The 10,449-nt window shown below is 41.6% G+C and overlaps 2 protein-coding genes across 2 annotated transcripts in view; both read left to right on the plus strand.

Moving 5' to 3' along the window:
• The first annotated feature begins 58 nt into the window (after positions 1-58).
• Positions 59-6,091, plus strand: retsat.2 (retinol saturase, tandem duplicate 2). Its single transcript, XM_031867911.1, has 11 exons — positions 59-332; positions 1,330-1,512; positions 1,642-1,883; positions 3,112-3,313; positions 3,400-3,597; positions 3,689-3,808; positions 4,147-4,285; positions 4,683-4,792; positions 4,906-5,075; positions 5,503-5,662; positions 5,763-6,091. The coding sequence occupies exons 1-11, from the start codon at positions 71-73 to the stop codon at positions 5,909-5,911; spliced, it is 1,935 nt and encodes a 644-aa protein (XP_031723771.1). The 5' UTR covers positions 59-70; the 3' UTR covers positions 5,912-6,091.
• A 451-nt stretch (positions 6,092-6,542) lies between these two features.
• The window catches only part of cdk21 (cyclin-dependent kinase 21), a 5,985-nt gene continuing 2,078 nt past the window's right edge, over positions 6,543-10,449 (plus strand). Inside the window, exons 1-6 of the mRNA XM_031867913.1 lie at positions 6,543-7,003; positions 7,082-7,510; positions 8,595-8,727; positions 9,763-9,930; positions 10,084-10,193; positions 10,347-10,397. Of these exons, the coding sequence (XP_031723773.1) occupies positions 7,281-7,510; positions 8,595-8,727; positions 9,763-9,930; positions 10,084-10,193; positions 10,347-10,397 (692 nt within the window). The 5' untranslated portion in view covers positions 6,543-7,003; positions 7,082-7,280. The remainder of the gene's footprint in view (positions 7,004-7,081; positions 7,511-8,594; positions 8,728-9,762; positions 9,931-10,083; positions 10,194-10,346; positions 10,398-10,449) is intronic.

A 10,449-nucleotide genomic window follows, 5' to 3' on the forward strand; every position in this document is an offset into this window, starting at 1 on the left:
TCTCACACTCAACTTGACGTTGATTGGTCGAAACTGCCCTGAGGCCGGCGTCACTGCCTCACGTGTACTAATGGAAGGCTCTAATTGGCCGGCATCTCCTGTCAGTTGTGCAGAGGGTAACTCTGGAGTAACGCGGAACTGTGCACTCGGGAGTGTTGGAGAAGCTGGCACGATGTTGCTCGTTGTCGGGATAGTTTGTGTCGCTTTGGTCGTTTTTACATTAAAATATGTCTTCAGCAGCTCCGGGCCCAATCCCTTCGAGAAGGACACTCGTGAACCGTTAAAGAAGATGGTTCACGACAGGAAGGAGAAAAACAAAGTGCTGAAGCAGGGTGAGTTACTGTCAACGTTAAACTACCAAAGGTTTTAGTTGAAAAAACCTGAAGTCATTTTTATTGAAATAATAAAATGTTGAGTAATCTCACCCGCAAGTGAATTTGTAATTAGTTTACATAGTCAACGTTGCAGGTCCAAGTGTCCCTGTAGGAGAATGCGGCTGTGGGGAAATTGAACCCGTCTTGCAACATTAGTGGGGACCGAGGACATTGCTGTGATTTTATACTTTAAACAAATGACAAATGCATGTATTGAAATTAAGTGTCAGTTTGAAACAAATTGTAAGTTGTAGCATTGCTTCTTCCCTCAGAGGTTGCAGTTCAAAATAAACTGCTATTTTGCAAAAAAATGATCTGGGTGCAACATTTGAAAGCTTTTTGCTTTCCTGGTCGGTATATTGCTGAAAATCAAATATATTTTGAGCTTTTAGACTGTTAGAAATATCAAATGAGAGATAAGTCGGTAATGAAAATGATGGTTAGTGGCTGACCTAACTCGCTGCACACACTTCTTCATCCCAACATGTATTTAAAACTGAATTAATTCAAACCATTGGGCTTTAAGAAACTCTCTAAGCTAATACTGCAAAGTTAAATATGTCCTGATTAGTGATTAGTGTGCAGCATGGACTCCTGAGAGTTTACATTTTAATTGTGTGTGTGACTGCCAAAAATATTATTTGTTATTGATTGTTTATTCTTAAATATAGAAAATGAACAATTGCACATTGCAGTCCACAAACACAAACAGTTTACAAAGACATAAAACGGACAAAAACGGTACATTCTCACATTTGCAAAGCTGGAGCTAAAATATGTTGTTTAACTTTTTTTTTTTTTTTTTTTTTTCTTTTTTTTTTTTGATGCTTTTCATGTCAATCGACTCAACAGTAAACATTTGTTCTCCCAATGGAATCCTCAGATCTACTTTTATTGTGCCAGTTTGTGCTGCAGCCGTGCCCATTGTTTGAACATTTTGTTGCCTTTTCGTCAGGTTTTCTGGCCAGTAGAGTTCCTGAAAACCTGGATGCCGTCATCATCGGTAGTGGGATCGGTGGTCTTGGGCTTGGGGTGCTGCTCGCCAAAGTTGGAAAGAAAGTCCTGGTTCTGGAGCAGCACGATCGGGCTGGAGGATGCTGCCACACGTTCACTGAGAAGGGCTTTGAGTTTGATGTTGGTGAGAAGAACATAAAATGAAGACATTTATTTTGTTGTTTGACACTTTGTGTGAAGTGACTGCACCCAACATTTAAAAAGCTGACACACACTCTGCTGTGTCCACGTGTTTTCTGCCTTTCTCCCTCAGGAATCCACTACATCGGTGACCTGCAGGAGCACAAGCCGTTCCGCTGCATGCTGGACAGCATGACTAATGGACAGCTGCAGTGGGAGCCTCTGGAGAATCCGTTCGACCAGGTTGTGCTGGGACCTCCAGAGAACCGCCGCCGGTACCCCATCTACAGCGGCAGGACCCGCTTCCCCGAGGAGCTGAAGAAGTGCTTCCCTGGAGAGGAGAAGGCCATCGATGAGTACTTAAGGCTTGTCAAGGTAGGACCTTTGTGAACAGGATGAAATATTACTATAGAGAGTATCTTTTTCAGTGAACTGTGTATTTATAAACTTTGGCACAAAGACGCTATGTTATCCAGATTTCTGTTGGTGTTGTCTGATATTCTTCAAGGGCTCAAGGGTTGGTAAAGCAAAGGTCGGCGAGGCCTCTATAGCTGAGATGTTGCATAATTGTATCTAGACTAAGTTGCAACAGCGTTTTGCTTTAACACACAGATAAAGGAATGCCACTGTCTTTATCTTTGAGGATCTATTTATTAATTTTTATGTCTCCACGTTGGCAAAAGCCGTGGCCACAGGCGTCATGATGTTTTTGGGTTGTTTGTCCGTACATCCATCTGCACATCCGTCTGTCCCATTCTCGTGAACACTTTGTGGATTTTTACTGTTTTACTTATTAATATTCTTTACTTATTTATAATACTTGTTTGATCTTTTTTGCACTATGTCTCTTGTTTGCATTATCCACTATGCTGCTGTAATCCTGTAAATTTCCCCACTGCGGGACTAATAAAGGATTATCTTATCTTATCTTATATTACACGATATCTCACCAACGCCTGGAGGGAATTTCTGGAAATTTGGCAAAAAACATCCACTTGGACTCGAGGATGATTTTGTTGGTCAAAGGTCACAGAGACCTCACGAAACACGTTTATGGCCAAAGTTCAAGAATAAATATGCTAAAATAGACAATTTAGCACAAATTGCTAACAGGATAAAATGAAGTGATGACATTTTGGACAGACATGGATGCAAACTGCAACTTTGCAACAGGTTGATGGAGGCAACCGCAAGGCGGTAATTCTAGTTTTCAACTTATTAATGATTTATTTTGACAAGCCGAAACAAAAAAAGAAAGTACAAAAGGAGAGATTAATAGTGGAATAAAGTCTATCTTATCTTAATAAATAGTCGGGAGTAGATGGATTCATAATTACAGTTGCACTACGATACGTTCACGTTTCACTTTGAATCTGTTTGTTTCATGACCCCCTAAGACAATATTTCTCATACTTTTGTTCATAGTTTCAATCTAATAGGTGTTCTTCTATACTTCCTTTTATGTGTCTGTTAGTTTTCCCGGGGAAGGTGCATCCTCACACAGCCAGTTATACAGGTCTAGACTTTGGTAAATCCACTTTAATTGTACTCTGTCAGTCGATTACAGATCACCATCTGTGTGTCTTGTGTGTTCTGTCTGCAGAAAGTCGGGCGGGGCATTTGGCTCCTCGCTATGCTGAAGATCTGCCCCGTCCCCTTGGCCAAGTTCCTGGTCTACACCGGTCTGGCCCAACGTCTGTCCTTCTTCTTCAAAATGGCACCTCGCAGCCTGACGGAAGTGGTGAATGAGCTGACGGAGAACAAGGACCTCAGGGCTGTTTTCACCTACATCTTCGGCACCTACGGTTAGGCCGAGCTTCAGCAGTCCTGTTGGTGAGATGAGTTTATTTCTTCAGTATCCCGCTCATGCGTTTCCATCTCTGATCTGCAGGTAACATGCCTAAAGACAGCAGTTTCGCTATGCACAGCTTACTGGTCACCCACTACCTGAATGGTGCATGGTACCCGAAAGGCGGCGCCAGTGAGATTGCCTACCACATGATCCCCATCATTGAGAAGGCTGGTGGTGCTGTTCTGGTCCGAGCGCCAGTCAACCGCATCCTGTTCAATGACGCCAACGAAGCTTACGGTGGGAGTGTTGCTGTACGCGGTCACATCATGCAGCTCCCAGTGACAGGAGACTCACTGGGTTTATTTATCTATTTTTGTCATGGTTTCAGGTGTGAGCGTCATGAAAGGCCAAGAGGAAATACATATCCGTGCCCCTATTGTCATCTCTAATGCCGGCATCTTCAACACATACCAGAAGCTGCTGCCCAAAGAGCTCCAGGCCATGCCAGGTAGGGACTAACTGCTGCAACCGATGATTATTATTATTTTTTATTAATCAGTTGGCTCTTTAGTCTAGAAAATGCTCAGGTGACAACATCAAGTAACCCCAACACCCAAAGATGACATAAAACTAGAGAGAAGCAGCAAACTGTCCCACCTGCAAGGTTGGGCCTGGAAACAGTTGAGCCTTGGCTTGAGTTAAGCAATCATTTCAGTGTAAGCTGCACAACAGTACTTTGTTTCTAATGATTCTGGATTATTATCTCCGTGCGATGAATCGCATGATTACGTTTTCATGTCTCTTTTATCTGTGAGCTAAAGTTGTCTCCCGTATGACTCAACACAGCCATCCAGAAGCAGACGAGTATGATGAAGAACGGTGACGGTGGCCTGAGTGTGTTTGTGGGTCTGAATGGAACCAAGGAGGAGCTGGGCCTGAAAGCGGACAACTACTGGATCTTTGCCGAGAGCAATTTCGATGAACTGTATGTCATTTAGCATCTCGTGTCTGTTGCTTGTCACAATTCACATTTCTGGTTGTAGCCAAACACGGACTTGACTTTGCAAACTAAAAATGTGCTTTTTAGGAGCCAGGTCTTTTTGTTTTACAAATTTCTGAGCGCTTAAACTCAACCTGTAGATCTCAAAATGGGTCAATTCTTTAGTTCTAAACTTTACATGGACTTAAAGTTGCTCTAATATAATACAATGTGTCGGAGAGAATCACAGATTCACAAGGACTATGGTCTACAGACTATAGTCACTGCAGAAACGCACTGAATAACAGCAACTGTAAGGAGCTTTTTAGTCCAGTATTTTAACAGAAGATATCTTTATTTTGTATCTGTGAATTCCTCTGAATTACCTGTTGTGTTTTTAAAGGGTGGAGAAGTATTACAATGCAAAGAGGGAAGAGGCTGCTAATAATGTACCTCTCCTGTTCGTGGCGTCTCCATCGGCTAAAGATTCGACCTGGGAGGAAAGATCACCAGGTACAGAAACTGTCTTCACAGTGAAGTTAGGTTCATGAATGCACTCCACAATAATATGTTGTCCTGTGGTGTTTTTTTGTGTTTACCTTTTTAAATATTTATTTTCACATCAGGGAAGTCCACCGTGAGTCTGGTCAGTTTTGCCAACTACAAGTGGTTTGAGGAGTGGAAGGATGACAAAGTGACGAACAGAGCGCCGGACTACAAAGAGCTGAAACAGACCTTCATTGACTCTATTCTGGAGGTGGTTTTGGACGTCTTCCCTAAGATAACCAGAGACAAGGTAACGCTTCCAGAATCCGTCTGGTGTCCTCTCACTGCTCATAGGTTGGCACTCACGTTTTTAGTGTAAAAAGCCACTCTTGGGTTACAACCACCTCATCTACATGAACTTACAGAAATGTGGGAACATCTGTGTCAAAATTTAAAACTGCAAAATGTGGTTGATAGTTGTGAGTTTAAATAAGTTTGGTCTTTTTATTTATTTTATAGATATTTTTTTATGCCTTTATTATAATAATTTATAGTTTCTAGGATGCTATTCTTTCAGTAAATTATTATAATTGTTATGCATCATTTTACTATCACTTTTTGTTTCTGATTTTGTGTTATTGGTTTTATGTTGCTTATAACTCATTGTTGCACCAGGCTGGCTTTCCTGGCGTAATAAATAATATTCATATTGCCTGTTTGTTTTTTTTTTTGTGTAGGTTGAGTTCATTGATGCTGGCACCCCCATCACAAACACGCACTATATCGGAGCCCCCAAAGGTGAAATCTACGGAGCGGATCATGGCCTCGCCCGCTTCAGCCCTGAACTCAACGCTACAGTGAGACCTCAGACTCCTCTGAAGAACCTCTATCTGACAGGTCAGACCACCCGTGCAGCACAACATCACCCAGAGGTCGCCTGTAACTCCTGACAGGACTTTGTCTAAATTCAGTACATTCGGTGTGCTTTGTGTTGCAGGTCAGGACGTGTTTGTGTGCGGCTTCGCCGGCGCTCTCGCCGGAGCTCTCACCTGCGGCTCGGTCATCCTCAACCGCAACCTCCACCTGGATGCCATCGCCTTGGCAAAGAAAATTAGATTTACGAATGTCAAATTGAAAGAGGAGTAACTGCCTGATGACATTCAGCTGAGTGACCGTTGTACTTATACCTTATTTAATTAGCACTTACGTCTAACTCACAAAACACGACTCAAGAGCGCCTCAGCACAGAGGCCCTCAGACTAAACCTAACAAGTGACTTGTTTTTGCTATAATAAACTGGAAAACTGAGTTTTCCACACCAACTCATACCACTGAGCTGTGCCTACTTTGAAATATGCATACCTAGATTAATTCATGTTTGAATACCTCAGTCAACCTGCACCTATCAAAGCTAACGTGACCTCAACTGTTAATGCAAATGCTTTTTTCCTAAAATCAAATGTTGAAAGTCATCTGCAGTCTCTTAACTCAGTGCCTGAGGTGAAGTTGTATCATGTTTTACTCCCTTTTTTAATAATAAAGGGTACAAACAATGAATTAGTTTCAGTTTGGTCTTTGGTGTACCATGTATACATTTTTCCCAATATTTGGTCAACAGGTTAATTTAGTTTCTAACTGCATTGATTATTTTGCCACCTACATTTATTGCACCACCTGTAAGTCACATCTCTGCAACTTGGGTGTGGTACAACGTTTAGTCAGTATCAAAATAAATATATAAACATATCCTATTATTAAAATTAAACGGATTCACATAATAATAATACATTTATTTTGTATAGCGCTTTAATTCACTTTGCTGCCAATTACTAGGACATAAACTAAAACGTGTAAACTGACATATTGTGGCCCTTTAACTTCAAAGCTTGGTCATCATGTTTTATCTGGTAATCGTCTGGAAACCCTCATCCCAACCGCGACTGTTGTGTTTATTTGTTTATACATGTTGTTTATGTGCACCGACCACAGTAAATTGCCTGCACCTGAACGCAGCATATGGTTTTTGCAGTGACATTGACAGCAGCAGTGAGCACGTGTACAACAAGTGCGCTCTCCCCAAAAAAGACTGATGGAAGTACGGACAACATTTTGAGCCTTCTGATTAGTTGGCGAATAAAAGGGGTGTGATTTTTCTTATCATTTTCTGGCTGCAAGTTATGCTCCGACACTTTCCTGCAGGAAGCAGCATGGAGGCTAAAGTGCGCTCAGCAGTCTGAGGTAAAGTACAAACACCAGATGCTGTAACAACGAGGCTTAAATGAAACACTTGGTAATTGCATCAAAACATTATTACAGGTGGTTTGCGGCTGCGGTCTGTGACAGGAGGAGTTGACCTCCTAGCTAACCAGCAAACCTCAATTTACTCAGGGCCTCGTTGGCTAGCTCACTGAGGCAGTGTTGGAAGCAGGTAAATACGTCATATTTAACTGTTGTCATCCTGAAGCAGACTGTTCTCCAGACAGGCCGGGTTAATTCACCCTGAATCTGGAAAATCATGGACGTGTGCACTAAGCCTTTGTGCTACGAGCTGCTGGCAGAAGTAGGAGAAGGCTCTTACGGTAAAGTGTATAAAGCCAGAGAGGTGGGGGGGAAACAGCGCCTCCTGGCGGTGAAGAAATTCAACGTCCGCGAGGACTCGTGGGAGTCCGGGATCCCTGCTTTCATGATCCGCGAGGTGTCGCTGCTGCGTAAAATGAAGTTCTTCAACCATCCCAACATAGTCGAGTAAGTTTGTTAGGTCAACCTACAGTTTAAATTAGGCAGTCTAACAACGGTAAATAAATCATTCATGAGTGTTTTAATGTTCATTTATTATGTTTTTTGTGAGAGAGGACTGGATTCAACTGGAGACTGGTTTGTTTTGCTGTTGACTTGTTTTGCATTACACAGAGAGGTGTTTCTGGTATTTAGCCCACCCTCATTGATTAAATAAAATAAGATACACATTTATTTATCTCGAGGGAAATAGTTGTGCAGCAGTTTTTAAGGAAAGAGTGCAAATATAAAATATATACAATGCAACGTTAATGATATGGATCGTAAGTTGCTCATCGAGATATGTATGAAAAGTGTGTATGTTTGTAAAATATCCAATCTCAAGTACCATACATGCTTAACTCCGCATGCTGTCCATCATATTGCACATTAGGCTATGTCCCATACAAATAATACAAACACTCGTCAGCTGCCACAAACTACATCCTCCAAAATAAAATAAATAATAAAGTTGAAATGACGCCTCTTTCTGCAGGTTAGTTGTATTAGACAGCATTGGTTTGATCTAGGTGTACCGAATAAACTGGCAACTAAGTGTATATGACACAATTTAACAGGGTTGCATTGAAAAAAAACAAAAAAAAAAACGTCTACAGGCTACTTCATGCTCCAATAGTGTTATACATGCAGATATATGAGCCATTTTGTAATGTTTCTGACTTGTTGGGTTTGTTCATACTTATTTTAGAAACCATTTTTATAATTTGTCTTTTGATATTATTGATTAGGAGCGATCTGTGGCGAGAATGCATGGTCAAGAAATGTTTATAATATCTGAAGGACAGTGATGGCAGAACAATACCGAGTATATATAGAAGTACAAGTAGAAGTCTTGCATTTACATATTCCCTTAAGTTGAAGTAGAGTGTAAAATGGACTTATATGTATATAAATAGACCTATATATGGCTTGTCTCCATGTTTAGTTTTATTTATGTAATACTTGATAAAAGCAGTTGGTCACAGAAACAGAGCTGAGCATATTTTCATGTTGTGTTTAGTTTTTTTTAACCCCTGCTGATTTAAACGTCCAGGTTGTTGGATGCCTCTGCTGTGCCAGTGGGCAGGAGCTTGGACCTCACTCTGGTGCTGGAATACATTGACCAGGACCTGTCCACCTACCTCTCCAAGGCTCCTGCTTCTGGACTGAGCCGTGACTGTATTAAGGTGTGGACTCATCACCGGACTTATCATCGCATAGCTGCATGTATTTAAGTCTGGAAAAAGCACTGAAACAAACGCTTGCATACTTGCATACCTTTTTATTATGTGTATCTATCCTTATAAATACAGGATTTACATGTTCCCTTCTTCTTCACATTTGGGCAGCCAGTCTAGATACAATTTATTTATCTTTTGTGTGGCTTTGAAGCATTTGAGGCAAATTTTACACACTCCTACCGCACTCATTATTTCTCTGGTCAGACATCTAATATAAGAGACTTTATTAATCACTTTTCGACAGCAATCAATAAATGAAATGCTCTGACAAAAAACATCTCCTGGCTTTCGCAGGACTGTAATCAGCTCGTCCAATCATTTCATTCTTCTGATTGTTTAATGGCAGTTACATAAAGCACAAATAAGCACAACCACACCCAGGCCTCCGTACAACCCCGTGGGACGGTGTTGCATTGCCGGGTTTTGTGTGAAGGCAGTTGAAGTGCATGCTTCATCCTGCTGTGGCCTCTCTGCTCTCTGTGTGTGTTTGTCTCAGTCAACTGCCCAAAGGCTGATGCCCTGAAACAAACGCAGCTAAAGAAGAAAAAAAGAGAAAATATTATATTTGTATCGGTCTATTCATTGTTTTTTTATGACATTCCTGCATAGCATACCTTTAAACATTGACAAATGATTAAATAGCTGTGATATACAACTTTTTTTTTTGCTATCATAATGACTATAAAGCGTTTTAACTGCCTCTGTATTATTCTAAGCTGCCTGACTTGTATTATTACACCCTGTAGCCGCTTTTCCATTGTTTCAGTTCATGTGATGTGTTTACCAATAACTGATGGCAACCTGAATGTTAAATACACTGTGGTCTTTTAATATCTCCTGACTTCACAAGTTAATGAAAATCCACAAGTAAACAAATAAAGCAATGACTTTTGAGATACAGAGACATATTCAGTGTGAAAAATGGTCCCTGGGGTTTTTTTTGGCACATCTCTCAAGCCATTCTGCTGTCTGTCTGCACAGGATGTGATGCAGCAGCTGCTGCGAGGATTGGACTTCCTGCACACAAACATGGTGCTGCACCGTGACCTGAAACCAGAGAACATTCTGGTCAGCAGCCGCGGAGAAGTCAAGATTGCAGACTTTGGACTGGCGCGCATCTACACCTTCAATATCGCTCTCACTCCAGGTGTAAGTGAGGCAGCACATAGGGACATGAGCGAAGGCTGAAAAACAATTGAACACTGCTAATTCTAACGGCAGTTATCCTCTCCTAAGACATTTTAGAGCCTGTTTCTTTCCTGCACACAGCACTGCATTCTGTCTATTACTTAACCTGTTCAGGTGGTGACGCTGTGGTACAGAGCTCCCGAGGTGCTGCTGAACTCTGTTTACATGTCCACAGTGGACATGTGGAGCGCTGGCTGCATCTTTGCTGAGCTCTTCCTCTTGAGGTAAGATGTCTATGTCTGGCCGGAGGAGATGTATGAGGCCCTGGAGAGTGTAATATAAGAGGTAAAACATTCTCCTCACTTGTCACAAATAGAGATAAGTGTTACAGGAGGCTGTTTGTTATGCTTTGTTCTTTGAACACCTGTCTCCCACAGACCACTGTTTAAGGGATACACGGAGGTACAGCAGCTGCAAAAAATCTTTGAGTGAGTCTCTCTCTCTCTCTCTCTCTCTCTCTCTCTCTCTCTCTCTCTCTCT

This window comes from Anarrhichthys ocellatus, unplaced genomic scaffold (assembly GCF_004355925.1).
Source record: "Anarrhichthys ocellatus isolate YVR2014 unplaced genomic scaffold, GSC_Weel_1.0 scaffold40, whole genome shotgun sequence".
Classification (NCBI taxonomy): domain Eukaryota; kingdom Metazoa; phylum Chordata; class Actinopteri; order Perciformes; family Anarhichadidae; genus Anarrhichthys; species Anarrhichthys ocellatus.